This window comes from Larimichthys crocea, chromosome VIII (genome assembly GCF_000972845.2).
Source record: "Larimichthys crocea isolate SSNF chromosome VIII, L_crocea_2.0, whole genome shotgun sequence".
NCBI lineage: Eukaryota > Metazoa > Chordata > Actinopteri > Sciaenidae > Larimichthys > Larimichthys crocea.
Window position 1 is genome coordinate 7,441,630 of NC_040018.1, and position 27,211 is coordinate 7,468,840.

General features: G+C 42.5%; 2 protein-coding genes across 9 annotated transcripts; one reads left to right on the forward strand and one right to left on the reverse strand.

The window, feature by feature from the left end:
- Positions 1–4,467: 4,467 nt before the first annotated feature.
- LOC104939685 (U2 small nuclear ribonucleoprotein A') lies at positions 4,468–26,799 on the reverse strand. Of its 2 annotated transcripts, none has more exons than XM_019274048.2 (9): positions 26,569–26,799; positions 24,478–24,625; positions 23,826–23,904; positions 23,657–23,703; positions 23,457–23,559; positions 23,155–23,234; positions 22,717–22,792; positions 5,090–5,183; positions 4,468–4,770 (listed from the first exon to the last, which is right to left on the reverse strand). In XM_019274048.2, exons 1-9 carry the CDS (start codon positions 26,648–26,650, stop codon positions 4,586–4,588), a joined length of 894 nt encoding a protein of 297 aa, XP_019129593.1. In that variant the 5' UTR covers positions 26,651–26,799; the 3' UTR covers positions 4,468–4,585. The 2 variants fall into 2 exon arrangements, with proteins under 2 accessions (XP_019129593.1, XP_027136948.1); XM_027281147.1 differs by lacking the exons at positions 4,468–4,770; positions 5,090–5,183 and adding exons at positions 20,855–20,989; positions 21,265–21,358.
- Positions 6,442–18,530, forward strand: LOC104937576 (protein NLRC3). 7 transcript variants are annotated; one of them, XM_027281124.1, is made up of 14 exons: positions 6,444–6,598; positions 8,609–8,725; positions 8,824–8,910; positions 9,447–9,572; positions 9,923–10,042; positions 10,391–10,510; positions 10,730–10,822; positions 12,126–12,204; positions 12,336–12,549; positions 12,627–14,439; positions 14,541–14,714; positions 15,053–15,226; positions 17,087–17,133; positions 17,245–18,530. In XM_027281124.1, the coding sequence occupies exons 2-14, from the start codon at positions 8,646–8,648 to the stop codon at positions 17,814–17,816; spliced, it is 3,699 nt and encodes a 1,232-aa protein (XP_027136925.1). In that variant the 5' UTR covers positions 6,444–6,598; positions 8,609–8,645; the 3' UTR covers positions 17,817–18,530. The 7 variants fall into 7 exon arrangements, with proteins under 7 accessions (XP_027136931.1, XP_027136925.1, XP_027136927.1 ...); XM_027281126.1 differs by having other exon boundaries at positions 9,453–9,572; XM_027281125.1 differs by having other exon boundaries at positions 8,612–8,725.
- Positions 26,800–27,211: the final 412 nt, after the last annotated feature.

A 27,211-nucleotide genomic window follows, 5' to 3' on the forward strand; every position in this document is an offset into this window, starting at 1 on the left:
GTTTTGTTAAATACCTCTTTAAGGTGGTGGTAGCAGGAAGGTACAGAGCTCAGGTCCGGGTAATTGGGATCTGTGACGGGGTTAACAGAAATCAGATTAATGCCCGTGACCTCCTCTCCTTGCAGCGGAAGTTTCAAACAGTCATTCACACAGTCCGCTCCCCAGCCCAGGATCTCTCCTGATCTCCAATTTATGTGGGGATTGTGGCGGTGTAACCATGGCTGTCCTAAAATGAGAGTCTGAGAGGGTGACTTGAATACATACAGTCGAATGTTCTCCTGGTGGTTGTTGATGATGTTCAATTTGAGAGGTGCTGTGATGTGTGTGATAGTAAAAAGGTCCTGTCCATTAAGAGCTTTAGTTCGGATGGGCTTAGCTAACAGTTCTGTTTTAAGGCCCAGCTGTTCAGCTAAATGCCAGTCTATCAGGCTCTCGTCCGCCCCCGAGTCTATAAGTGCCTTAAGCTCAGTGGTGGTGTGATGTTTTACCTGGACGGTAGTGAGAGTACGTGGTGGGATGCCTGCACCCTTGAAGTTACTCACCACCAGGTTCTTCTTGGCAGTGCAGGTGGCGACGAGATGACCGCAGTAGAAACAGCGACCCTCCTGTAGCCGTTTCTGTCTCTCTTCAGGTGATAGTCGGGCTCTCCCCAGCTGCATGGGTTCTCCTTCTCCTTCTGGAGGAGGATGATGCTGCTCTGGTGAAGATCGACGGGTTGCCAGCCAACCTGGTGCTTGCGGGCGTATGGGTCTTTCCATCAGTGGGGGTCTCATGGTGCGTTGCTGCCTGAGTTGGCGGGCTCGGTTATCTGTCCGGATAGCGAGGGCGATGAGTGAGTCGAGGTCCGTGCGTAGGTCCAAAGGAACCAGGAGGTCCTGGATAGGAGCTGTCAATCCCTTCAAAAACACGTCGTATAGGGCTGTAGTATTCCAGCCAATCTCCGCCGATAAGGTGCGAAACTGGATGGCGTAGTCACAGACAGAATTGTTGCCCTGTTTTAGCCCGCTCAGCTCCCGAGCCTTTTCCCGGTTGGTCGTTACCGGGTCAAAAATCTTCTGCAGCGTTTTTTCAAATTCTGTGAGTGATCTGCAAACTGGTGAATCTCGGGCCCACTCTGCCGAAGCCCAGGCCTTGGCTCTCCCGGCAAGGTGGGAAATCATAAACGCGATCTTCGATCGGTCAGTGGGAAAAGCTTGGGGGTTTAGCTCATAATGTATAGAGCAGTCTATAAGGAAGGTTTTGCATAAGCCCAGTTCGCCAGAGAATCGTGCTGGTGGAGCTAACTTACATGCTGCTCCCACTACAGTCATAGTGGGAACGGGATTCACTGGTGTGGTGGCCGCTGCTACCGGAGGCTCGGGTGCTGCATCCGTCTGCACTAGATGATCGTGCAGGCCCTGGAGATGTGAGGATAGGAGCACCATCTGGGAGGCCATGGTGGTCTGGAATTCCTCCTGACGGGAGAGCCGGGCTTCTTGGGCTCGCAGGGCTGCCGTGAATTGTTCTATCCCTGCTGAGTCCATACTGGCCAAAGTGTAATGTCAGACCAGGACGGGAATGAGGACTCAGATGCAGAGGATATAGCAATAAGGCACACTTTATTGAGGTCTGAATCTTCTTAGAAGAGTGATGAAAGAAATAGGCTATGAAACTCTGACTATTCCTAAGAGACCTGGCTAGTATGACGGGGCATAACACACCTCACAAGAGGGATTACACATAAAGGGGAGGGAACAAGATTATCTACAAACAAGGAAAACACAAGACTAATCTAGAAAAGAAAACTCTCTCAAGGAGGAAAATAAAACACTATATAATAAACACAAAACGCTCCCGAAGGAGGAAAACCAAATCTAAACAAAAGGGATCAAACAAAAGGGCTCACCTAAACAGGGACTCTACTGATATCTAAAGGTCTAACAAAAAATCACTCCACAAGCGGGAGGACAAAAACTGTAACAACAGAAAACAAAAATATAACACTAAACTTTTGAAAAGGTTAATCAACAAAAAATCACTCTTAAAGAGGAAGACGACAACAACTTACGTGACAAAACAAATTTCTCTTTTATGGCGAACGGACTATGACAAGAGGGCTTGGGTGATCGGACGAGACGAAACACTTTGGCACAAGACAAAGGGAGACGCAGACAATATATACACAGGGTAATGGGGAACAGGTGGAAACAATCAGGGCGGGGAAGACAATCAGACCGGTGACACATGAGGAAGGGCAAGTGACCTGAAATGAGGAGAGTTAGATTTCAAAATAAAACAGGAAGTAACGAGACAAAAACCCCAAGACAGGACAAACCTCACCGCGGTGTGACATAAATGAGGCTAAGGGCGCTGCTTGATCACTGGCTTGCCTCCACTGCAGTCCAAACTTTGTTCAACTCAAAATAACTGAAGGCTGCAGGAGCCAATGAACTGTCAGGAAATACTAAAACATGCATAAATGTTACGACTTTTGCATTCAGTCTCAGATTATTTGTATTTTATTTTTAGTTCAGTTAGATCAGTATTTATTTATTTATTTAATATCCTAATGTCATGTTCTCAGTGGTGGAATATACCTAAGTTCATTTACTCAAGCACTGTACTTAAGTACAACTTTTAGTTACTCGTGCTTGCTTTGAGTATTTCCAACATGTGACTTTCTCTGTCTACTCCAACACAACTCAAATATTGTACTTTGTACTTGTGTACACATTACATTTATCTGTCAGCTTAATATACGAGCTTCTTTTCATATGTGTCAATTGTGAATTTATTTTATTTAGCGTTTATTTCTTTTGGTACATTAACTATTTAAAAACCCTCTTGGATAAAGTTGAAAATGTTTTTGGGAGCTCATGAAAAGTTGACTTTTTAGAGACTTGTGGTTCTCACAAGCGATCTATAATCAGATGAGTGTTTTATATTAGGTGCACCAGGGTCAGTTAGATTTCTGTCTTCAGCTGGATTTCTACTTCTTTTTTTTTTTGCGCATGCGCAAAAGCTGCACTGGAGGAAAACACACTGAGGATGCAGAGGAGGGTCGGGACGGGACAAGCTTGTAGAGAGGACAGGATTTGGGCCGTGTCTCCCTCTGTTGTTATGGACATGTGCGGTCTCCTAGCAACAAATGGACGAGCTAACGGCGCTAACGTGGAGCCACGCAGAGTATGAATGCAGTCTGATGTCTTCACAGAGACATGGCTGCACAAGGGACACTACAGACCAGAACATCTCCGTTGGTGGCTTCCACACTGTCCAGTTACTTTCCTGTTTTTTGAAGATTTGTGCAAATCATCATTCAAAACTCTGAGTTAAGGATCACATCAGTCCTGTGTTTACCTCTCCCCCAACACACACACTAACAGTGATGTGATAGTTCTCACATAGACCTACACATGATCACTTGCTGATAAATAGATGTTAGTCAAGGGTATGCATTTAATGTTACTGTCTAGGCTTTTAAGTCTGCTTTGACAGATAATATTTCTGTAGGCTAATATCTATTTGCATACCATAAATAAATAAAGTGCACACTGAGTTTGCAATCCCTTATTCTTGTACAACAGTTTTATTTTTTGAATGTGTTTAGGAAAGATTGGCCAATGTAGCTTTTTGTATTGATTTCAGTTCATTTTTCTTTGCTTGGACAGACTGTAAGTCCTGTAAGCTTTTCCCTAAAATGGTGGTTTTGTCCTTCACAAGGTTACCGGTACTTTACTTTTATACTTTAAGTATATTTTAGAGCCTGTACTTTTCACATTAACTTGAGTAAAAAAGTTGAGTCAATACTTCAACTTTTACTAGAGTCTTTTTAAACACAGGTATCTATACTTGTACTTGACTAAAGAATGTGTACTTTTGACACCTCTGACGATGGCCCTGATGGTCAAAACACATTTCACAAAACAACTCAACTTAAGTAGGCAGGCCTGTGATAGAGTGCCAGGTGACATGTCAACCATTAAATAATAGAAGTCAACTCAAAGGTTTTCTTGCCACCATTGCACTCTTGGTTTACAGTTCACGTGTATGCAGATACTTCGTCATCTTTATTTGTGCAGGTATTTTACCCTACTTGCAGCACAGCCATCAGGAGCAGTTTGTGGTTCAGGATCTTGCTGGACTGGACCAGGGCGGTTGGGATTCAAAACAAATGACAGGAGGACCTGCTGTTGTGCCTGAGCCACAGCAGCTACCAGAAACACTCTTGTATGCATAGTTAGTCAATGAAGCAGATTCTTCAGTACGTCTGTGGTTTTCAGTTAACTTCCAACTACATTTACAAACAGAACAATTCTAAATATGAGGGGTGTCCATCCAGAGAGAATCCACCCTCATAACTTGCATATAAATATGGATTTTATGTAAATATATGAAAAGGGCAACGCCCAGAACATTTAGAGGTGGAGTGCATTGACCTGAGCATGTCAGCTGACTGCTTAAACAAACGTCTCTCACACACTGCGATGTAAGAAATCAGATTTTATTGGATGTCATTTTACAAAACAAAACCCGCCGTACGTCCAAAACAAGAAATCTACAACGTGGAAATAAAAAGACAAAAACAGAAATGCTTTCGGGGTACTCAGGAGCCGTTAACATGTGGCTCCACATCCATATCTTCATCATCCTCTTCCTCGTCCTCCTCCCCTCTCTCCTGATCTTCCTCATTGATCTCATCTCCAGCACCTTCCTCCGTATGTGCCTCCATCTGTGCTCCCTCTTCCTCCTCTTCCTCCTCCTCTTCCTCCTCCACCATCCCATTTGGACCTGATTTCAAAATGAAAATCTTCATTAATCAGCCGTCGTGTCAAAATACAATGAGTTTATAAGAGTTAACAGGGTTTAATCAGAGTGTTGATGATGTTCTCTATGTTTAAGTCAACACTTTCTGGATTCCTGACTGACTCTTACTGAAGAAGTAAATCTTCAACGACACAAAATACTACGGTGACTGGCTGGAAATATTGACGTCCTGGTGTGCATTTTTGAGTAATTCTGGCCAAACAAAAGGCTTCATCAGCCTCAAAAAGCCATCATTTCACACGGTGTTAGTCGGGTTCTGGACCAGGATTTGGTCAGCACTGACCTTGTCTGAGATCTCGTCCTGGGATCTGTCCGGCCTGCAGCATCCCTCTTAACCTCTCCACCTCATCCAGCGATGAAGCGTTGGCGATTGCATTCTGAAAGACAAACACACTCATGTGAACCTCGGCTAACACGGTCCGACTAAGTCCGTCCACAGGGCCCACTTTACACTCAGTACACTGTTCAACATCTGCATCTCCATCAGGTTAGTGTACTACATCAGTGGTTGAATGGCTGCTATTTAATAAATCTAATTATCTATATTGTTTTGATTGGAACAACAAGTTCAGATTAGTACTCATGGAGCTGTGTGATGGTAACCTGATCCCTTTTCAAAGAAGCCGGTTAGCTGTCTGAACACCAAAAACCTGAGCGGCCTGTCACGTGACAAATGAACTAAAGACCGATCCGTATAAATCAGGGGTCCCCAAACTTTTTCCGGTGGGGGCCACATCAACTTGCCTTTCTGTGACGGGGGGCCGAGGTTAGTCTATAACGGAAATGATATCAGTCCCACCAGGATTTCACGGGCCTTTTTTGAAATAGTTGCAGCCTAAAATCCCTGATGTTGCAGGAAGTGAAAGTTGCGTTACGTTACGATTCGAGAGTCGCGGAGAGGGTGCAGCGGAAGCGGCAAGGTCCGGGCAGGAGGGCGCTGTAAAGCTCGCGGCCGGAGCCGTGACATGTCCAACAAAAGATCTTAATGGTAACATAATAGTAATTGTTTTATTTATTTATTATAAACCTATTGTAAAAAACAACAGCAACAAATTGGACCTCTTCACAGCACAGTCCTGATCCTCTTGGTAGACAGCTCGTTGCTCTTGTCTAGAGATATTTTAAAATTAAAAACATTCCATGTCATAGATATTTACACAATAAACCCGTATGTTTGTCAGATTGTAATAAGTGAATGGATCATTTTGCATGTGACAGCTCAAACGATGACTGGATGTTTAGAGGTTGTGAAGAGTGACAATTTCACTGAGAATCATCCGTTTTGATCAACAAACCATGTCCAAGTGGTGATTGTACAAATTGTACACAATTGTACTCACTGTAAAAAGAAAAAAAAAAGTGTCCAAAGATTTGACATTATTGAAGAATTAAGTCACTGGGAATGAGAAAAACAGTAACTGTTTGGCCAAATATATGCTGGTGAAGAAGAAGATATTTATATTATCAAACCCTTATGGGGAAAATTCTTTCACACACACACACACACACTTATAGACATGCTGATGTGGAAAGCAGGTGGAGTGACAGTGCATATATAATACAGACTGTCTGGTATCAGTATCAGAGCCCATGCTGATGTATTGTGAGTACTTTTACTGTGGTCAGACTTTTACTTTAACAGGGTATTTTAAATGGAGCTAAAGCTCTGAATGCTTCTTTTATTTCTTGTGTGTGTGATGATGTTTCCACAGCATGCTGTAATGTTGAGTCACTTTCAGTTTTACTTTCACTTTCACAGCTCGTCGTGTCGCCGCTTCGTCTCTGCGTAAAGGTTTGGCTGATTCTTTGACTCTCTCAATGACCGTTACCGTGTTAATGACGTTCTTGTAGAAAGAGTTATTTACAGTTGTAATAGATTACAGCTACTGTCGTTACTGAGATGAAGTCATGTTTAACTGCGTTTTGTGGTCGCGAGCTCCGCTATGCGCGCGCGGGCTGCTTATTTCCCATTGCGGCGCGAGCAATCATCTTTCACACCACGAACACCAAGAAGAGGAAACTTTCCGAAATGTTACCATCACCAAACATATTTTATTGACCCACACTGACCAGAACAGGAGCCGGCCGCCGTGAACTGCTGTGATATTTCATTCCGTTATTTAACGAAGCTCGTTGTTACGTCATAACGAGATGATTTTTGAAGTCTGGTGAAGGTGCAGCATGAATCCACAGCAGCTGCTAAACTAAACTAACCTGTCATCACAAACGAGGCTTTATTTATTTACATGTATTAGTCAGAGCATTCACAACAATAAGTCATGTTTATGTATTTGTACATTCAAACATCTTGTTTTCAGTGAAAGATGAATGATTTTAGAGATGAAGACATTCAGGCATTATAATATATTATTTATGGCCTGCTTGGATTGGTTTGACTTCTTTTTTGCTTGATATAATGTCACACAGGTATGTCAAGTTGAGTTTTTGTCCTGTCTCCATGTTTGTTTTGTGAGTTCCTGTTTTATTTTGGAAATTAACTCTCCTCTCGCCCGTCCTCATGTGACACCAGTTTGATTGTCTCCCCTGATTCCTGATTGTGTCCACCCGTTCCCCATTTCCCTCCATGTGTTTATAGTCTGCGTCTTTGTCCTGTGCCACTGTGTCAAGTCTTTGGTCCTGAGCACAAGCCCAGTCGTCACAGTCTTGTTAGAAATATTCTCGTAATCTAGTTTTTTTTGTTGTTTTCTTCTTGATCCTCGTAAGAGCGAATTTTGTTGGCCTTTGCCTTTTTGTAGTTTTAGTTCAGTTTGTGCTATTGATCGTCCCTCATCGTGAGGCGCTTTTTGTTTCCCCGGTGTTTCGTAATAAAGTCATCTGCTTCATCCCGTACTCTGCGTTCCAGTCCTCTGCTTTGAGTTGCCCCGTGTCAAATAAAGCATTTGAAGGCGCTCTAAGGCTGTAACTGCTGGTGTTATACAGTGTATATATGTAGATGTGACACAAAATGTTACTTTCTTAATGTGAAAGAGAAGAGCAAGAGTGATATGTGTTAAACTTAAATGTTAACAGACTGTGCATTACGTAATAAGTCATGTTTAGAATGAACATTAGGTAAGCAAAGTTGAACGTATTCTTTGTTATCGGACTCCAGATGTTCACGCCTGATTGGCTTGGATCTGGTTACATTGCTATTTAAAAACAATGTAACTTTGATTGCTGATTTTTAAATGTCAGTATTGGCCCCTGGACATCTTCACATTGTCAAATCTGGCCCTCCTTATAAATAGTTTGGACACGCCTGCAGTCAGGCCATCAGTGATTCAAAAGGAAACTATTATTCATCTTTGGCTGCCACATGACCCAACGTGCCGTTCACTTTTTTTAGTTCCATAAGGCAGCACAATAATCTCTTATCAGCTTCATGAGCAGTGAAGGAAACAAACACAAACTATACGTTTCCATAGCGCTCTGCAAGTCAAAGTTACACAATGTTTGTGTTTCTGTCTGACCAACAATACAAACCTCTTTAAACCTTTTAAAGCAACAAATCATCACCTTTGAGAAGCTGGAGTTATGGATCATTTGCTGTTTTTACATGAAGATCGAACGATTATCACAATAAATAATATGTCAAATGACAAATGACAGTGAAATAGTTTCAGTTCTACTTAAGTAGATCAGTAGTCGGTTAGTTTAGTCAATAACAAAGCTTCATGTTTTATAAACTCTTCATATGTTTTGTATGTAAACATCTTAATATGTACAGTCTCCTCCAGTCAGAGCTCTGTGTGTTATCTCATCATTCTGTCATGTGACAAATAATGTGTGTGCGTTTTCCCAGCAGGTTATTGTGTCTGTGAGGACATGTGGGCTCTGCCATGAGTCACTCGGAGGAGGGAGTCTCTCCCTCTGAAACCACTCTGTTTGGAGAACGTGACACAAGGGCCAAAGTTCAGAGGTGAGATGACAATCTCTAACCGTCCACGACCATGTCAGAGCACAGCACTCAAATCACTTTACTGTTGTTAATCACACTTATTGCTGTGTGTGTTGAAGCCCTCAACCTGAACCCAGCTGTGTGTCCGTGAGGAGTAATAGTTCAATGGAGCATCCTCTTCTTTTTAAACGAGCTGCTGATGGAAGGTAAGAATTTATAATGACTACATTTTATTTTTCTTTAAATTTCATTATATTACTGATGTATGGATGTGTAAGCAGTATTTTAAATAGTACTTATTTTACTGTGGCTGCTCCAAGTGGATATTTGAAATATCCAAGAGTGTTTGTATATGTGTATAGACAGCCTTCACATTCTGCATAACATTCTCTGTGTTTGCCAGAGTTATAGGGCCTGTAACCCTGTAACTCTAGATTGCAAGGAGTGATATTGACCAAATTCACTGTACATGCAGCTGGCAAACACAGAAAAATGTATGCAGAATGTGAAGGCAATCTGTTACAGTTACATTTCTATATATGCTGAATTATTGTATTCATAATTATACTCTTAAAAGTAAAAGTTATCCAAACTTTACTTAAGTAAATGTAATGAAGTAAACGTAACTCCTTATTACCCACCTCTGATAGCACTTACTGATTTCTCATTATGTATTATGATTGCTGTCTAATGATGTTAAAACTTTCTACATTCTTTTCTGCATTTATTTGCTAATCTTCAGAATTAGCCCGAAGCAGAAGCGCACATCAGGCACTCCTCGACCCGAACCTGAACCCAGCTGTGTGTCCATGAGGAGTAATAGTTCAATGGAGCATCCTCTCCTTTTTAAACGAGCTGCTGATGGAAGGTAAGAATTTTAAAATCACTACATTTAATTTATTCTAAATGTTATTTGTCTTTTGCAGACAGTCCTGTGCAGGGACACAGGTATAGCAGTGATTAGGCAGGTGAAAAGGAAAACTGGAGGCCACGCCTTGAGAGGCAAAGGCTCAGTGACCAGCAGTCCAAACCTCAAATCATTGAAAATGAACGACAATTATTATAAAGCAACAAATTTGAGATTGTGGAATGATGAAATATTTTGTATTTTTACATGAAAGATTAATGAGTATCACAATTAATTAGTTTGTTTAGTCAGGACAACTTAATGTCAGAGATCATTATTCACACCTATTGCTGTGTGTGTGTGTGTTGAAGCCTGGAGCAGCAACGCGCATCAGACACTCCTGGACTTGGACCTGAACCCAGTTGTGTGTCTATGAAGAGCGATGCTTCAATGGACCCTCTGGCTGTTTTTAGACAATCCACTGATGAAAGGTAAGAATGACGACATTTTATCTGTTATATGTCATTCATGTGTGATTTTACTGTAGCTGATCCAGGTGGAGCTGATTTGAAATATTTTACATAATCACTAATCATTATTATCATTATGGATTCATCTGCTAATTATTTTCTCCATTAACAGATTGTTTTTATGTAGTTTGAAAAATCAGAAAGTAGTAAAAATTGCCCATCACAATCGTCCAGATCCCAGAGTGACACAGCGGTTTTGTTATAATGAACGGTTGTGGACACAATATACAAACATCAGTTGATTAAAAAAGGTGGAATTGCATTGAACTTATTGCTGTGTGTGTGTGTGTGTGTTGTGCTGTTGTGAAGCCTGAAGCGGAAGCGCACATCAGACACTTCTGGGCTCGAACCTGAACCCAGCTGTGTGTCCATGATGAGTTATAGGTCAATGGAGCATCCTCTTCTTTTTAAACGAGCTGATGATGGAAGGTAAGAATTTAGAAATGACAATGACATGAAGTTAGTTGTCTGTGTTAAAAGACACACGAGTTTATCTGAGCTCTCAATTTCGAAGATTTCATTAACTTTAAAAGTCCACTGTGTAAAATTAAGCCCAGAGGTGAGATGAGGATCTCTAACCGTCCACGGCACAGCACTCAAATCAATTCACTGTAATTATTCACACTTATTGTTCTTTGTGTGTTAAAGCTCTCAACCTCAAGCTGAACCCAGCTGTGTGTCCATGAGGAGTAATAATTCAATGGAGTTTCCGCTTCTTTTTAAACAATCTGCTGATGGAAGGTAAGAATTTAAAAACAGCAAACAGTTAGTTGTTGTCTGTATTAAAAGCTTGGACATATATTTCTGAGCTCCCCTGCATGTGGCTGTCTGTCCTTCAAGAGAGACCAGTTGAAGAAATATCTTTGCATTTTTAGTACAATGAGCTTTTACACTAAAGAGATTTATATGATGTCTTGTTCAATCTGAAATCTGAAAAAGTGTTGTGAAAATATGCCATAGAAAGGATGGAGAAAGTCTCCCCGGAAGACATTAATAGTGTTCACCTCAAACATGACAGAAAGAGAGCTGAGAAAGAAGTTCAAACCTTGCCTACTTTCTCACCTCCACAGTGTTGACCAATCACTGAGTGAGGTGAGTGTGATGTCAGAGTGACAGACCCCTCTTATTTGATGTCATTAAGGTGTGGGGGGTTTAGATTTCACTGGTTTCACTGTTCAACCATCTGACAAACAGTTTTGACAGAGTTTTATGACTCCTTCAAATGTTTCTGAATTATGTTTGAACTGTTTATTCAGCTTAATGGTTCTTTGTCATATTTCCTATGTCACAATGTCTGTCCCTCTGTCATCTTCACTTCACCAGTAAATTATAGTATTATAGTACAATCTGACCAGATATGGACTCTGGATTGACCTAGGATTTTTTCCTAGAGCCAGGCTTTCTGAGATTTCTAAATTTGCCCAAGAAGGAGCATTCTACAGGTGAAGCTCTCATGGGTCTCCTAGCCTCCCCTAAGTAGACTGGTCTCCAGTTTAGATTGCTTGAACCTATATTTCCTGAATTCTATGAACCTTCAATGGACCAGTTCAGCAGCCACCATGACGTCCAGCAGCCATCTTTCATTGAGTTTCATCTTGCCATTTCAGGGTACCCCACAATGTTTGAAACCCCAGATAAAGATGTGGTCCCCATGGTACCTGCCTGCCTGCCTGTATGTTTTAATTGCCTTGATTCTCTGCTCCCTCTGTTCAGACTTAATGTCTTTGTTTGGAAGCTCCCGTATCTCACTTCCTCAATAATTTGTTGAAGTGTTTCTGGGTGCATGGTTATCTACGTTTGGGTTCTTTCCCTTGTTGCCTCATACTCACACACCGGACAGTTTGGGAGTTGCACAGTACAACTACAGTACAACTACAGTACAACCAGCGGCAGATTGAGCTGTTGATTCTCAGTGGGATTAGCAGGATTAGTAGACCATTGCTACCACAGGCAGTCATTGGATTTACTGTTCACATCACCCCTAATGGATCTTTACCTTGTGTTTGTCTCTGTAATGCAAACTAATTCTTCATGATTCCTCCAGAGTCCACCAGGAGAGCCCAGAGGTTCCCAATGGTGGATCTGCACAGCAGCAAGAGACACACCTGGACTCCATATTTAAGGTCTGTACATGTACAACAGGTATTTTACATCTGTTCTGTCCACAATAATCTCGGTGCTGCACTTCTTATAGCATTGGGTTGTCAGTTTGTCCAGTATGGATCTTTGTTTGTTTGTTTCCATGATACTCCAGATGCTGGAGGAGAACATTGTCACATTTGTGAAGAACGAGCTGAAGAAGATCCAAAAGGTCCTGAGTTCAGAAAAGAGTCAGGGGGAGGATGAAGAGGTGTTGGATGTTAAGGAGGAGGAGCAGATGAGGAGCAGCAGAGAGGCATTTCTGAAGATCACGCTGCAGTTCCTGAGGAGAATGAAGCAGGAGGAGCTGGCCGACTGTCTGCAGAGCAGTAAGAGATGCTCTCTAAAGATTAAACATGCTGGATAAATGCAACATTTACTGACTTTTTGTTGTGTGTTCATTCAGGATTTCCTGTTCAAGATTGCTTTCAGCATAAACTTAAATCTTTGCTGAAGGAGAAGCTCCACTGTGTGTTTGAGGGTGTTGCCAAAGCAGGAAACCCAACCCCTCTGAACCAGATCTACACCGAGCTCTACATCACAGAGGCAGGGACTGGATGGGTCAATAAAGAACATGAGGTCAGACAGATCGAAGCAGCATCCAGGAAACCAGACAGACCAGAAACAAAAATCAGACATGAAGACATCTTTAAATCCTCACCTGGAGGAGTTCAACCAATCAGAACGGTGATGACAAAGGGAGTGGCTGGAATTGGCAAAACAGTCTTGACACAGAAGTTCACTCTGGACTGGGCTGAAGGCACAGCCAACCAGGGCATACAGCTCACATTTCCATTCACTTTCAGAGAGCTGAATGTGCTGAAAGAGAAAAAGTTCAGCTTGGTGGAACTTGTTAATCACTTCTTTAGTGAAACCAAAGGAGCAGGAATCTGCAGGTTTGAAGACTTTAAGGTCGTGTTCATCTTTGACGGTCTGGACGAGTGTCGACTTCCTCTGGACTTCCACAACACTAAGATCCTGACTGATGTTACAGAGTCCACCTCAGTGGATGTGCTGTTGACAAACCTCATCAAGGGGACACTGCTTCCCTCTGCTCGCCTATGGATAACCACGCGACCTGCCGCAGCCAATCTGATCCCTCCTGAATGTGTTGGCATGGTGACGGAGGTCAGGGGGTTCACTGACCCACAGAAGGAGGAGTACTTCAGGAAGAGATTCAAAGATGAGGAGGATGAGGAGGCCAGCAGAATCATCTCCCACATCAAGACATCACGAAGCCTCCACATCATGTGCCACATCCCAGTCTTCTGCTGGATCACTGCTACAGTTCTGGAGGATGTGTTGAAAACCAGCGAGGGAGGAGAGCTGCCCAAGACCCTGACTGAGATGTACATCCATTACCTGGTGGTCCAGTCCAAACTGAAGAACGTTAGGTATGATGGAGGAGCTGAGACAGATGCACACTGGAATCTAAAGACCAGGAAGATGATCGAGTCTCTGGCAAAGCTGGCTTTTGAGCAGCTGCAGAATAACAACCTGATCTTCTATGAATCAGACCTGATAGAATGTGGAATCGATATCAGAGAAGCCTCAGTGTACTCTGGAGTGTTCACACAGATCTTTAAAGAGGAGAGAGGACTGTACCAGGAGAAAGTCTTCTGCTTTGTCCATCTCACCGTCCAGGAGTTTCTGGCTGCTCTTCATGTCCATCTAACATTCATCAACTTTGCAGTCAATCTGCTGTCAAAATCAAAAACAGCCTCTGAGAAGACTGAAACACAAAGAGATGAATCTGCACTGACGCACTTCTATCAGAGTGCCGTGGACGAGGCCTTACAGAGTTCAAACGGACACCTGGACTTGTTCCTCCGCTTTCTCCTTGGACTTTCACTGCAGGCCAATCAGATTCTCCTACGAGGCCTGCTGACACAAACTCACAGTGCCTCACAGACAAATCAGGAAACAGTCCAGTACATCAAGACAAAGCTCAGTGAGGACCTCTCTCCAGAGAAAAGCATCAATCTGCTCCACTGTCTGAATGAACTTAACGATGGTTCTCTAGTGGAGGAGATCCAGCAGTACCTGAGATCAGGAAGTCTCTCCACAGATAAACTGTCTCCTGCTCAGTGGTCAGCTCTGGTCTTCATCTTACTGTCATCAGAAAAAAATCTGGACGTGTTTGACCTGAAGAAATACTCCGATTCAGAGGAGGCTCTTCTGAAGCTGCTGCCAGTGGTCAAAGCCTCCAACAAAGCTCTGTAAGTACAGAGAGTCCCACTTTAGTAGTAGTCTGCTATATTTTCAATAAAAAGAAAAAAACCTTACTGCTATTATTTTCCGATTTTTACTGTATCTTCAGACTGAGTGGCTGTAACCTCTCAGAGAAAAGCTGTGAGGCTCTGTCCGAAGTTCTCAGCTCCCAGTCCACCAGTCTAAGAGAACTGGACCTGAGTAACAACAACCTGCAGGATTCAGGAGTCAAGTGGCTGTCTACTGGACTGAAGAGTCCACACTGTACGCTGGAAACTCTCAGGTCGGGATTCAGCAACCTGTTCAACTTGTCAACACTTCCCTTTACATATATGCATACATGTCTGACCTGAGGAAGGTTCAGTTTTTAAGTTCTCCTCACAGTATGACATAAGCGTCATCCAACCTCAGCTGCCTTTTCTAACATGTCTTTATGTACACACACAGGATTTAACAGTCACCAATATCGTGGTGACAAAGACTACAGGAAGTTGTAGCTCCTTCACAATAAAAGCCTTAGAATATAGAATTTATTGGTGGAGTTTTGCTTTTTAATGTTAATGAATGATACTGATAACAACAATGAGCCTTCAGATTATTTATTGTTTGGTGTGTTTGCAGGCTGTCAGGCTGTCTGATCACAGAGGATGGATGTGCTTCCCTAGCCTCAGCTCTAAGATCCAACCCATCCCATCTGAAAGAGCTGGACCTGAGCTACAACAACCCCGGAGAGTCAGGAGTGAAGCTCCTGTCTGCTGGACGAGAGGATCCACGCTGGAAACTGAAGACTCTCAGGTATGAACTGTCAGCCCTGTTCATGTGTCCCAGAGCTTACACTGACTCATCAGACAATGTTGCCAGGATATGTGAAAACAGGAAGGGAGGGTGACAAAATTGCTGTTGTCCTATATTTTTGTATACAGACATAAAAATGGTTTGATGGCTCATAACAAACCGTATCTCGGGGTATTTTGAAATGCATCACTATCAGTGTGTGGTGTCCAGAAGTTATTGTGCACTGAGCCGACTTGTTGCGGGACTCACCACAGAAGCTGCAGGTGACAGTCAGCCATGTACGCTCAGTGAAGAAACTAACAGCTGATGGTGCATCGGAGCTCAAACAGGTTTATTTAGGACCGCAACACAGTTATAGGGGACACAGGCGGTGCTCTGTGGCTGCAGACGGATTTGAACTGTAATATTTTCATACCCAGATTACAAATAATAAAAAGCAGTGTTGACTGTTGCTAGGATATAGGATGTAAGCAACAGTGTCAAAGTCAGAAATTACTCCAGCACAACCAACCAACCAACTACTCCACCCCAACTTCCTCCTTAAGAGCTGTAGCAATGTCAGGCTTCCTTTTACTTTTAAGTCATTATTACACAAACAGAATAGGTCCAAACCATGTTGTTTTAAAACTCAGCAATATTTCCACATTGACAATGGATAGTAAATATCATATAATTAAATATAAAAAATAGGGCTGTCAATCGATTAAAAAAAATTAACTAATTAATCGCAAACATTTCTGTAATTAATCGCGATGATCACGAGTAAGTTTTATCAATAAGTTATCAATAAATGAATTGCATTTTTCTGAGACTGAAGCTTATAATGAATATTTATTTATGTAAAATGATCAATATAATGTAGAATAAACACAGAGAAGAGATAAATTCATTCATTTATTGGCTTAAGGTGCACATATGCACAGTGCAAACAGAAAAAAGCCAGAATGAGGAAATATACTGACGAGTGCCACACTCCTGTAGTGTAGACTGGGTGTTTTGCTTTGAGGTGATATGTTAAAGTCGTGTTACTTCTGTGGAATTTAAATTCGGCTTTGCAAACTGTGCAAATCGCCTTGTTTTTGTCCAACGAGCCGTCGGGCAACTTTTTAAAATGAAATGTTCCCCCTAAAAGTCCGTCCTTATGCATCTTTCCGCCATAGACTCTCCTTTAGTTAGGATAGATGCTTGACCGCGCATGTGACCAAAGGTTATGGGTCAGCCGCCACCGGAAGTAAACAAAGCCACGTTAATTGCGTTAATTTTTTTTAACGCGTTAATTTTGACAGCACTAATACAAAAATATATAGTCATGCCTGGTGGTGATCAACACACCGAGAATTTTCTCCATCTCTGCTGCTCTACAGAGCCGTTCAGCCTCTTTTAGCTCCTAGTCTTCCTGCCTTACTCAGTCCCAGTGTTTCCCCCCCCCTGTACACTATCTGCTCAGCAGCAGACACAGCAACTAGATTGTGTGAACACTGTGGAGCATTTAGCAGCTGGATAAGAGACAGATATTTCCTTCAGGTGCTGTTTGAGACCAAAAACAGAGCAAGTCAACATTGGACTCCAAATGAATGATCGCGTTGCTCTGTATCTGCTGGATGTGATCGCAGACAGCTGGTTGATATCACGGTAGAGACAACTACTTTATGAGCTGATATGTCACATGTTGTTTTTACAGCTTGAAGCACAAGTGGAAAAAAAGAATCAGTTGATTCAGGTTGAAGCATTAGATTTATTGTCAATATAATAGTGATAATATATCATGATTAAGTGGAAATTATAAGTTGTAGCCATCTGCCAATAAGCAGAGGCTCCACTGAAATAAAATAATGTGGACTGATCCCCCCCTTCTTTCAGGGTGGAGCCTGGTGGAGTCAGGTGGTTGAGGCCAGCTCTGAGGAAGTGTAAGTGTGTCTTTTTTAAAATATGATTCATGAAAACAAACCATCTTCAAACTGTCGAACAGGTGAAGGATGAATAACTGCAGCTGCGTCGTGTCTTCTTCCCTCCATCAGATTCGCGCGAGCTCATACTCGACCCAAACACAATAAACAGAAAGATCGCGCTGTCGGACAACAACAGGAAGATGTCACACGTGGACGAGGATCAGCCGTATCCTGATCATCCCGACAGATTCGACTACTGGCCTCAGCTGTTGTGCAGTGATGGTCTGACCAGGCGCTCGTACTGGGAGGTCGAGTGGAGTGGAAGACTCCACATAGCGGTGACTTACAGAGGGATCAACAGGAAAGGAAACGGATACGACTGTCTGTTTGGAAGGAACGATCAGTCCTGGAGTCTGGTCTGCTCCGATACTATCGGTTACTCTGTGTGGCACGACAACAAAGCGACATACATCACCTCCTCCTCCGCCTCCGGCTCTGACAGGGTAGCAGTGTATGTGGACTGTCCTGCTGGCACTCTGTCCTTCTACAGAGTCTGCTCTGACACACTGATCCACCTGCACACTTTTGACACCACATTCACCGAACCTATTTATCCTGGGTTTAGGTTCTGGTCTGACAGGCCTGGGTCCACAGTGTGTCTGTGCTCTCTCGAAGAGGGAGAGTCTCCTCTCCTGATGTAAGCACCAACCTGATCCAACCAGCTGGAATAGATGAGGTAAATGAGGCTAAGGGCGCTGCTTGAGCACTGGCTTGCCTCCACTGCAGTCCAAACTTTGTACAACTCAAAATAACTGAAGGCTGCAGGAGCCAATGAACTGTCAGGAGATACTAAAACATGCATAAATGTTACGACTTTTGCATTCAGTCTTTGTATTTTATTTGAAGTTCTTTTATCAGTATTTATTTATTTAATATCCTAATGTCATGTTCTCAGTGGTGGAATATATCTACGTTCATTTACTGAAGCACTGTACTTAAGTACAACTTTTAGTTACTCGTGCTTGCTTTGAGTATTTCCAACATGTGACTTTCTCCTTCTACTCCAACACAACTCAAACATTGTACTTTGTACTCTGTATATGTTACATTTATCTGTCAGCTTAATATACGAGCTTCTTTTCATATGTGTCGATTGTGAATTTATTTTATTTAGCGTTTATTTCTTTTGGTACGGTAACTATTTAAAAACCCTCTTGGATAAAGTTGAAAATGTTTTTGGGAGCTCATGAAAAGTTGACTTTTCAGAGACGTGTGGTTCTCACAAGCGATCTATAATCAGATGAGTGTTTTATATTAGGTGCACCAGGGTCAGTCAGATTTCTGTCTTCAGCTGGATTTTCTGTACAATGTTTTATATAAAAGTTCATATTAAAGGTGTTTCAGTGCTAAAAGCAGCCATTGTCAGATCAATCATTATTACATCACAGCAGTTTGGATGAAATAAGTAGGTTTTTTTTTCATTGTAATATTTGTGTTGTTTGTTGAGTCATGTTTGTGGGAGCACTGCTGTACAGTTGCCTGTTTGAAGCTCACCTGTGTCCCTGCAGGAAGGTCCTCATGTGTGACAGAGCTTTTGTCTTCAGGTGTGGAGTGAATCTTTGACAGGCTTTGATCAGCTGCATGTTTGATTTCAGACTTGTCTGTTTGGAGCATGGCTGCAGTTACTGTTTGGAAAACAGGAAAGATTACGATGGCCAGAGATGGGAAGTAACGAAAATTCTACTTAAGTACAAATACTGTACTTAAGTAGAATTTTCAGGTATCTATACTTTACTTCACTATTTATTTTTGTGCCAACTTTTGACTTTTACTTCTTACATTTTAGCATAAGTATAATTTTTTTTTTTTGCGCATGCGCAAAAGCTGCACTGGAGGAAAACACACTGAGGATGCAGAGGACGGTCGGGACGGGACGGGCTTGTAGAGAGGACAGAATTCGGGACGTGTCTCCCTCTGTTGTTATGGACATGTGCGGTCTCCTAGCAACAAATGGACGAGCTAACGTGGAGCCACGCAGAGTATGAATGCAGTCTGATGTCTTCACAGAGACATGGCTGCACAGGGACACTACAGACCAGAACATCTCCGTTGGTGGCTTCCACACTGTCCAGTTACTTGACTGTTTTTTAAAGATTTGTGCAAGTCATCATTCAAAACTCTGAGTTAAGGATCACATCAGTCCTGTGTTTACCTCTCCCCCAACACACACACTAACAGTGATGCGATAGTTCTCACAAAGACCTACACATGATCGCTTGCTGTTAAATAGATGTTAGTCAAGGGTATGCATTTAGTGTTACTGTCTAGGCCAGGGGTCTCCAAACTGTCCCACAAAGGGCCGGTGTGGCTGCAGGTTTTCCTTCCAACCAAGCAACAGCACACCAGTCTTGACTCATTTAATCAACTGATCTCAGTCTTCAGAGAGTTGATTGGTCAAACTGTGTGCTCTTGGTTGGTTGGAACAAAAACCTGCAGCCACACTGGCCCTTTGTGGAACAGTTTGGACACCCCTGGTCTAGGCTTTGAAGTCTGCTTTGACAGATAATATTTCTGTAGGCTAATATATATTTGCATACCATAAATAAATAAAGTGCACACTGAGTTCGCAATCCCTCATTCTTGTACAGCAGTTTTATTTTTTGAATGTGTTTAGGAAAGATTGGCCAATGTAGCTTTTTGTATTGATTTCAGTTCATTTTTCTTTGCTTGGACAGACTGTAGGTCCTGTAAGCTTTTCCCTAAAATGCTGGTTTTGTTCTTCACAAGGTTACCGGTACTTTATACCTTTATACTTTAAGTATATTTTAGAGCCTGTACTTTTCACTTTAACTTGAGTAAAAAAGTTGAGTCAATATTTCAACTTTTACTAGAGTCTTTTTAAACACAGGTATCCATACTCGTACTTGACTAAAGAATGTGTCAACTTTGGACACGTCTGACGGTGGCCCTGATGGTCAAAACACATTTCACGTCATTTTTACAAGGTCATGTGATCTAGGACAGTAATACTCAACTTAAGTAGGCAGGCCTGTGATAGAGTGCCAGGTGACATGTCAACCATTGAATAATAGAAGTCAACTCAAAGGTTTTCTTGCCACCATTGCACTCTTGGTTTACAGTTCACACGTCTATGCAGGTACTTTGTCATCTTTATTCGTGTAGGTATTTTACCCTACTTGTACACATAGAGCACAGCCATCAGGAGCAGTTTGTGGTTCAGGATCTTGCTGGACTGGACCAGGGCGGTTGGGATTCAAAACAAATGACAGGAGGACCTGCTGTTGTGCCCGAGCCACAGCAGCTACCAGAAACACTCTTGCATGCATAGTTAGTCAATGAAGCAGATTCTTCAGCACGTCTGTGGTTTTTTAAGTTAACTTCCAACTACATTTACAAAACAGAACAATTCTAAATATGAGGGGTGTCCATCCAGAGAGAATCCACCCTCATAACTTGCATATAAATATGGAATTTATGTAAATATATGAAAAGGCAATGCATGCATTTAGAGGTGGACTGCATGGACCTGAGCATGTCAGCTGACTGCTTAAACAAACGTCTCTCACACACTGCGATGTTAAGAAATCAGATTTTATTGGATGTCATTTTACAAAACAAAACCCGCCGTACGTCCAAAACGAGAAATCTACAACGTGGAAATAAAAAAGACAAAAACAACAGAAATGCTTTCGGGGTACTCAGGAGCCGTTAACATCCTCTTCCTCGCCCTCGTCCTCCTCCCCTCTCTCCTGATCTTCCTCATTGATCTAATCTCCAGCACCTTCCTCCGTATGTGCCTCCATCTGTGCTCCCTCTTCCTCCTCTTCCTCCTCCTCCACCATCCCAGCTGGACCTGATTTCAAAATGAAAATCTTCATTAATCAGCCGTCGTGTCGAAATACAATGAGTTTATAAGAGTAAACAGGGTTTAATCAGAGTGTTGATGATGTTCTCTAAGTTTAGTTTTAAGTCTAACACAAAAAACTACGGTGACTGGCTGGAAATATTGCCGTCCTGGTGTGTATTTTTGAGTAATTCTGGCCAAACAAAAGGCTTCATCAGCCTCAAAAAGCCATCATTTCACATGGTGTTAGTCGGGTTCTGGACCAGGATTTGGTCAGCACTGACCTTGTCTGAGATCTCGTCCTGGGATCTGTCCGGCCTGCAGCATCCCTCTCAACCTCTCCACCTCATCCAGCGATGAAGCGTTGGCGATTGCATTCTGAAAGACAAACACACTCATGTGAACCTCGGCTAACACGGTCCGACTAAGTCCGTCCACAGGGCCCACTTTACACTCAGTACACTGTTCAACATCTGCATCTCCATCAGGTTATTGTACTACATCAGTGGTTGAATAGCTGCTATTTAATAAATCTAATTATCTATATTGTTTTGATTGGAACAACAAGTTCAGATTAGTACTCATGGAGCTGTGTGATGGTAACCTGATCCCTTTTCAAAGAAGCCGGTTAGCTGTCTGAACACCAAAAACCTGAGCGGCCTGTCACGTGACAAATGAACTAAAGACCGATCCGTATAAATCAGGGGTCCCCAAACTTTTTCCGGTGGGGGCCACATCAACTTGCCTTTCTGTGACGGGGGGCCGAGGTTAGTCTATAACGGAAATGATATCAGTCCCACCAGGATTTCACGGGCCTTTTTTGAAATAGTTGCAGCCTAAAATCCCTGATGTTGCAGGAAGTGAAAGTTGCGTTACGTTACGATTCGAGAGTCGCGGAGAGGGTGCAGCGGAAGCGGCAAGGTCCGGGCAGGAGGGCGCTGTAAAGCTCGCGGCCGGAGCCGTGAGGCACCTTCGCCCCGAGCCTTTCCAAGCCGACCCAGAGCCGGGTAGAGGTCCCACGAGGGGATCCTCCAGCACCGTGCGGCCGTCCCTGACCCGCCGAATTCAATCCCCCGGGCAGACTGCGCGGAAATTGATCACGAGCAAAGTCACGTCGGAATATACCATTGTGTGAGGGGATGAAAATTAGCAAGTACTGTAAATAGTTCGTAAATAAGGTAAATTTTAATTAGAATGCCAAGCTTAATCATTAAGTGTGGATATTTTATAAAAGGAAAATGCAATTTTGAAAAATAGGCCATGTTTAGAGGGATTGTTTGGGATCGTTAAGTGGACCACTCCAGTTGTTTAGGCGGGCCGGATGTGGCCCGCGGGCCGTAGTTTGGAGACCCCTGGTATGAACGAGCTGTGTGTACTGCTCATCACAGCCCTGTGGCTGAGCGGCCTGTCACATGATCATTTCTGTTTCCTGTCCTGACCAAGCTTATGCAGCGGCCGCGTGGCATGAAAAATGAATGAATCACTCAGAGACTACTCATTACTCCAGAGTCATATAAAAGATTTGTTCAAATTGAAAAGATACGTTCACGACTGACACGCCACTACTTTGAACAGAGACCGGAAGTATCATCACCCATCATACAACCTGTTTCATACTTTGGCCACATGATACAACTCTAGATTTAGTGATCTATTTATGATTGAACATGCACTCATTCTACATTTTGGAGGATGGTGGGATGGACCCTCAAAAACAATCTTTTCAACAAATGAACCTTGATGGCTTCCACGTCAGCTTGGGACGGCCCCGTCTTCTTCTTCTCCAGCTGTGCTGCCACTCCAGGAGTGAATCTGTAAAGGAACACGCGTCATTTAGACAACACGCACACACACGAGCTTCTCTGACCTCTCAACCAGTGTAGTCAATCTCATGTGTAGTATCTTTTCTTGAGTCAAATACACTGATACATCGTCCACAGACAGCAGTCCTGAGCAACACTGTGGTGAGCGCTTCTGGCTTCAGGTTTAAACGGCAGACTTAAGGCCAATAAGAATTTGTTGGATATTTAGATTGTAGGATAAACACTGATTTGTCCATCACTGTGTGTTCTGATGAACACCGACATGACTGGTGGTCATTAATTAAGCCCGTCTCATCAGCCAGGATCCAGTGATTCTGAGGAGCTGCTGTCTAACGTGGACTTTCGTCTTACGTTTTCGTTCGCCTGGCAATATCCTTTGCAAGCTGAGCACCTCGTTTGCCCTTGAACATTTTCTCCGCCTCCTGCCGCTCCTATGACGATATCACACAGTTAAAGTGAAAAGCCTCATTAATCACAACTTTCATCTGAGAGGAGGCAAGGCCGGCCAGGAGCGATCCATACCACGGTTTTGGCTTCCATCGTCATCACATTTGATCCATGACACACACCTCATGCCAGGCCTTGAAGTACTATTCATGTTTTCATTACTTCATATTAATGGAATACAGTATACCTGGGTGTGTTGCACTAACCTTGAGTTTCACCTTCTGGAAGTCAAGCACACGGATCTGTGGGAGTTTGTTGATGACATAGAGCCTGTAGTGCTTCTTGTTCGTCACTGGATTCCTTAACAAGCTGCAAATTCAGTGATTGCAAATGTGCAGGATCAGAATTCAGCGGTGCGCCCGACAGATCAATAACCAACTTATCTTTGAGGACTGATGATTCATACCTGAGGAGGGTCAGTGTCTTCACCGTGGCCAGTGGATCCAAGTCACCCTGCATGTGACAAGAACAATGATGATTTTTCTGGTATTTCAATATAAATCATTAAACTTGCATTCACACTTTTGATCCAAATATATAAACATAAGAACATTCAGATGGCTCCATGCACTCACCAGCTCCTGAATGTTGTTGCTTGTGAGGATCAGTTCTGTCAAGCTCGGCAGGGATTGCTCCAGATTCTCACCTATTCGACTGGAGAAACATTTTATAAGGTTACAAACTGACCAAGTTTATATAATTAATAACACCGGGCATTGTCAGTCAATGTCTGGAAGAGACTTCCAATCAAAGGTGAAGCTGTAAAAAAACTGAAGGTACTGACAGCATTCACCTATGTAGTCTTCTATTAACAGTAAATAATAAGAAAGAAAAAGATCCCTCAACGGGGAAATTTTGTTTTATTTACATGCATTTTAACCCAGAACACACACATGCAGTACAAGGGCTCATAGACATGCAATAGTGGAGATGATGGGCAGCCCCCCTGAGGAGCGCACAGCGAGCAGTTGGAGAACCAGGAGGAACCAGAGTGAACTGGCACCTCTCCAGCTACCAGTCCACCATCTATATTTTTGGTCCATGCTGGACTTGAAACGGCCACCCTCCGGTTCCCAAGCTAAGTCTATGGACTGAACTACTGCCCCCCCCTCACTGAATTGATCAGTGATTAACTTGAGTATGCATCATCAACATGATTTAATTCTTTGAAACATCATACTGTATTTTTACATCATGTCAGGACAGCGTGCTGCAGCTGTAACTTACCAGATCCTGTTGTTGTTCATTAGCAGTGTTTTCAGTCTTCTGAGCAGAGGAAAGCCGTCCAGTTTTCTTACTTCATTATCAGAGAAGTCGATTGTGTCAAACTGGTCCAGAGTAGCTCCGAGATTTTCAAGCACTGGGATTTTATAACCTGTGACATGAAAAAAACAACAAAAAAACACATACGTTTGGTTAAGGAGGAGATTTATATTAACATTAAAAATGATTACATGTTGTCTTTAGATATCAGTGTGACAAAAATTAAGAGACTTTTTTATTTATTTAAAAAGACCACTGTGAGCTGTCACACTTTGTGTTTAACTTCTGCATATGATACTGAACTGAACCGTTTTTGTCCACTGTAGTCTCAAACTCAGGTTAGGATGATGTGTACCATATGCAACTGGGACGTCCATAAAGCAATGGCACGTACCGCTTTCACAATAAAAGCCTTGTTAAGAAATAAGGGGCTTTTATTTTGAAACTGATACAGGAAGTGTTTGCGTTTTGACCATCTCATCTTTGACACATATCGGTTGAGGCTGCAAACCTCCTCTGTGGCTATCAGCCATCTGAGCCCTGTTCCACTGATAATAATAGTTTGGAAAATCATGCTTGTTGTTAAATGTGTCTCTGCTGCTTTGCTGGTAAAATCAATCTGAAGTGCATCAGCACCATCATATTCTACACTATACATTATGTGGTGTATAGACATATTACATCACTGCACAACATGTCAACACTGCAGTTCATACATTTAACTCTGTTATGATTTTACTCCCAGGGTATTCATTTAGTCTTTGGTTCCTATATTTTTATGTCCAGGAATCTAATAAGATTTTGTTCCATTGGGGTGTGTGTGTGTGTGTGTGATTGTGTGTGTGTGTAAGAGCAGGGGTAGTGTGTGAGTGTGAAAGAGTGACTGATTTACTGTTATCGTTGGATAAATGACAAATATTCCACAGTCTTGCAGCTATTCCATCTAGAACTATTCTTAACATGTCGTTAATGTTTATGTCACTCCACAAAAAGATCACAGATGGGTCATACCAATGAGCTCTGCTTGATGTTCGTGTTAAAAGGAAGTTTTTCCTTGCCTAGATATAACGTCTGTTATGATTTGGCACTTTTTAAATAAAATATACATGTTTACTCCTCTAGCCACTATACAGTTGTCCCTCGCTATAACGCGGTTCACTTTTCGCGGACTCGCTGTTTTGCAGATTTTTTAGTGTCATTTTGCATGCTTTTTTTTTTACAGCGTACTGTACATTATGAACGCGCATTGTGTTCTGCGTCCTGATTAACTAAGGGAGTACTGTACAAAATGCATGTAAAAATGCATATAAAAGTGTGTGGTTAGGGGTTTTACGGCCTTAAAACATGTAGAATAATTGTAAAAAAACTTACTTCGCGGATTTCGTTTATTGCGGGTTATTTTTTAGAACGTATCCCCCTCGATAAACGAGGGACCACTGTACAGTATAATATATATATATATATATATATATATATATATAATATATATACTATACATATATAATGTACATTCTTCAGTATTTGTATGTATTCAATGCCTGGCTGTGTCATAAAATAAGTTTTGATCTAAATTCGATTGGAATTAGTCGATTAATCGAGATGCCCAGTCGCTTAATCGAGATGCCCAGTCGATTAATCGAGATGCTCAGTCGATGGCACTGATTTGCCACCAGGTGGCGTTTGTTTATCTCATGTGCGTGTCCCGTTGATGTGTCCTCACTGTACCACACACACACACATATCTTTGTTGTTCACGTCGTGTTTGCAGTAAAGCAATAATATTGTAAAATAACTCAGAGTCTGTGAGAGTTTAGAAACTAATGCTGACTTTTGTTTTGTTTCAGTTTAGGCGCACAGAGACGTCGCTAACTTCCACATGTAGCTAACCCACAGAGTGCACAAACTAAACACTTTCCATCGACATTCATTCACATCCGTTAACAGTTTCCTTTCTTTACACTTCGCTGTTCACTAACGCTGATGAGTCGGGTTGTTGTGTGTCGGAGTTAGGCCCGGCTGAAGCCTGAGCTAAGCTCAGTCTAAAGTTGGTCTCACCTCGTAGGTCCAGCTCTCTGTCTCTCACCGGGTTGGTGTACTGAGCAGCCTGCTCGATGAGCTCCGCTGATAGCTTCACCATGTTCACACAATAATCAAACTTTGATTATCTCTGCAGACAAACGTCCTGATGATGATGATGATGGAGCGCGCTGAAAACACGCTGCTTCCCGGAACAAAGCGTCGATTATTAAAAGTAGAGTCCGTCCGTGGTGGCGCCCTCCAGCGGACGGAGGACGGTAAGAGCGGGACGCTTCTTCTTCTACTACGGCAGTCGGCATCCTTATAGTTGCATATACCGCCCTCTTCTGGACTTTAATTCTTTACTACTTAATTTTTAAAATATTTTTTATTAACACAGTTAAAACAAGATATCCCACTATTATTTGCCTTCCTTTTCTACATTTCACACATTCTATTATATTCTTGAAACTTTCCTCCACTGCTCCTGTCCTCTGCAACCCTGCCATCATCTCTTGCCTCTTTGCAAAAGGCGGCAGTAGCTCAGTTCATTGGGACTTGGCTTGGGAACCGGAGGATGGCCGGTTCAAGTCCCACATGGACCAAAAATATGGAAGGTGGACTGGTAGCTGGAGAGGTGCCAGTTCACCTCCTGGGCACTGCCGAGGTGCCCTTGAGCAAG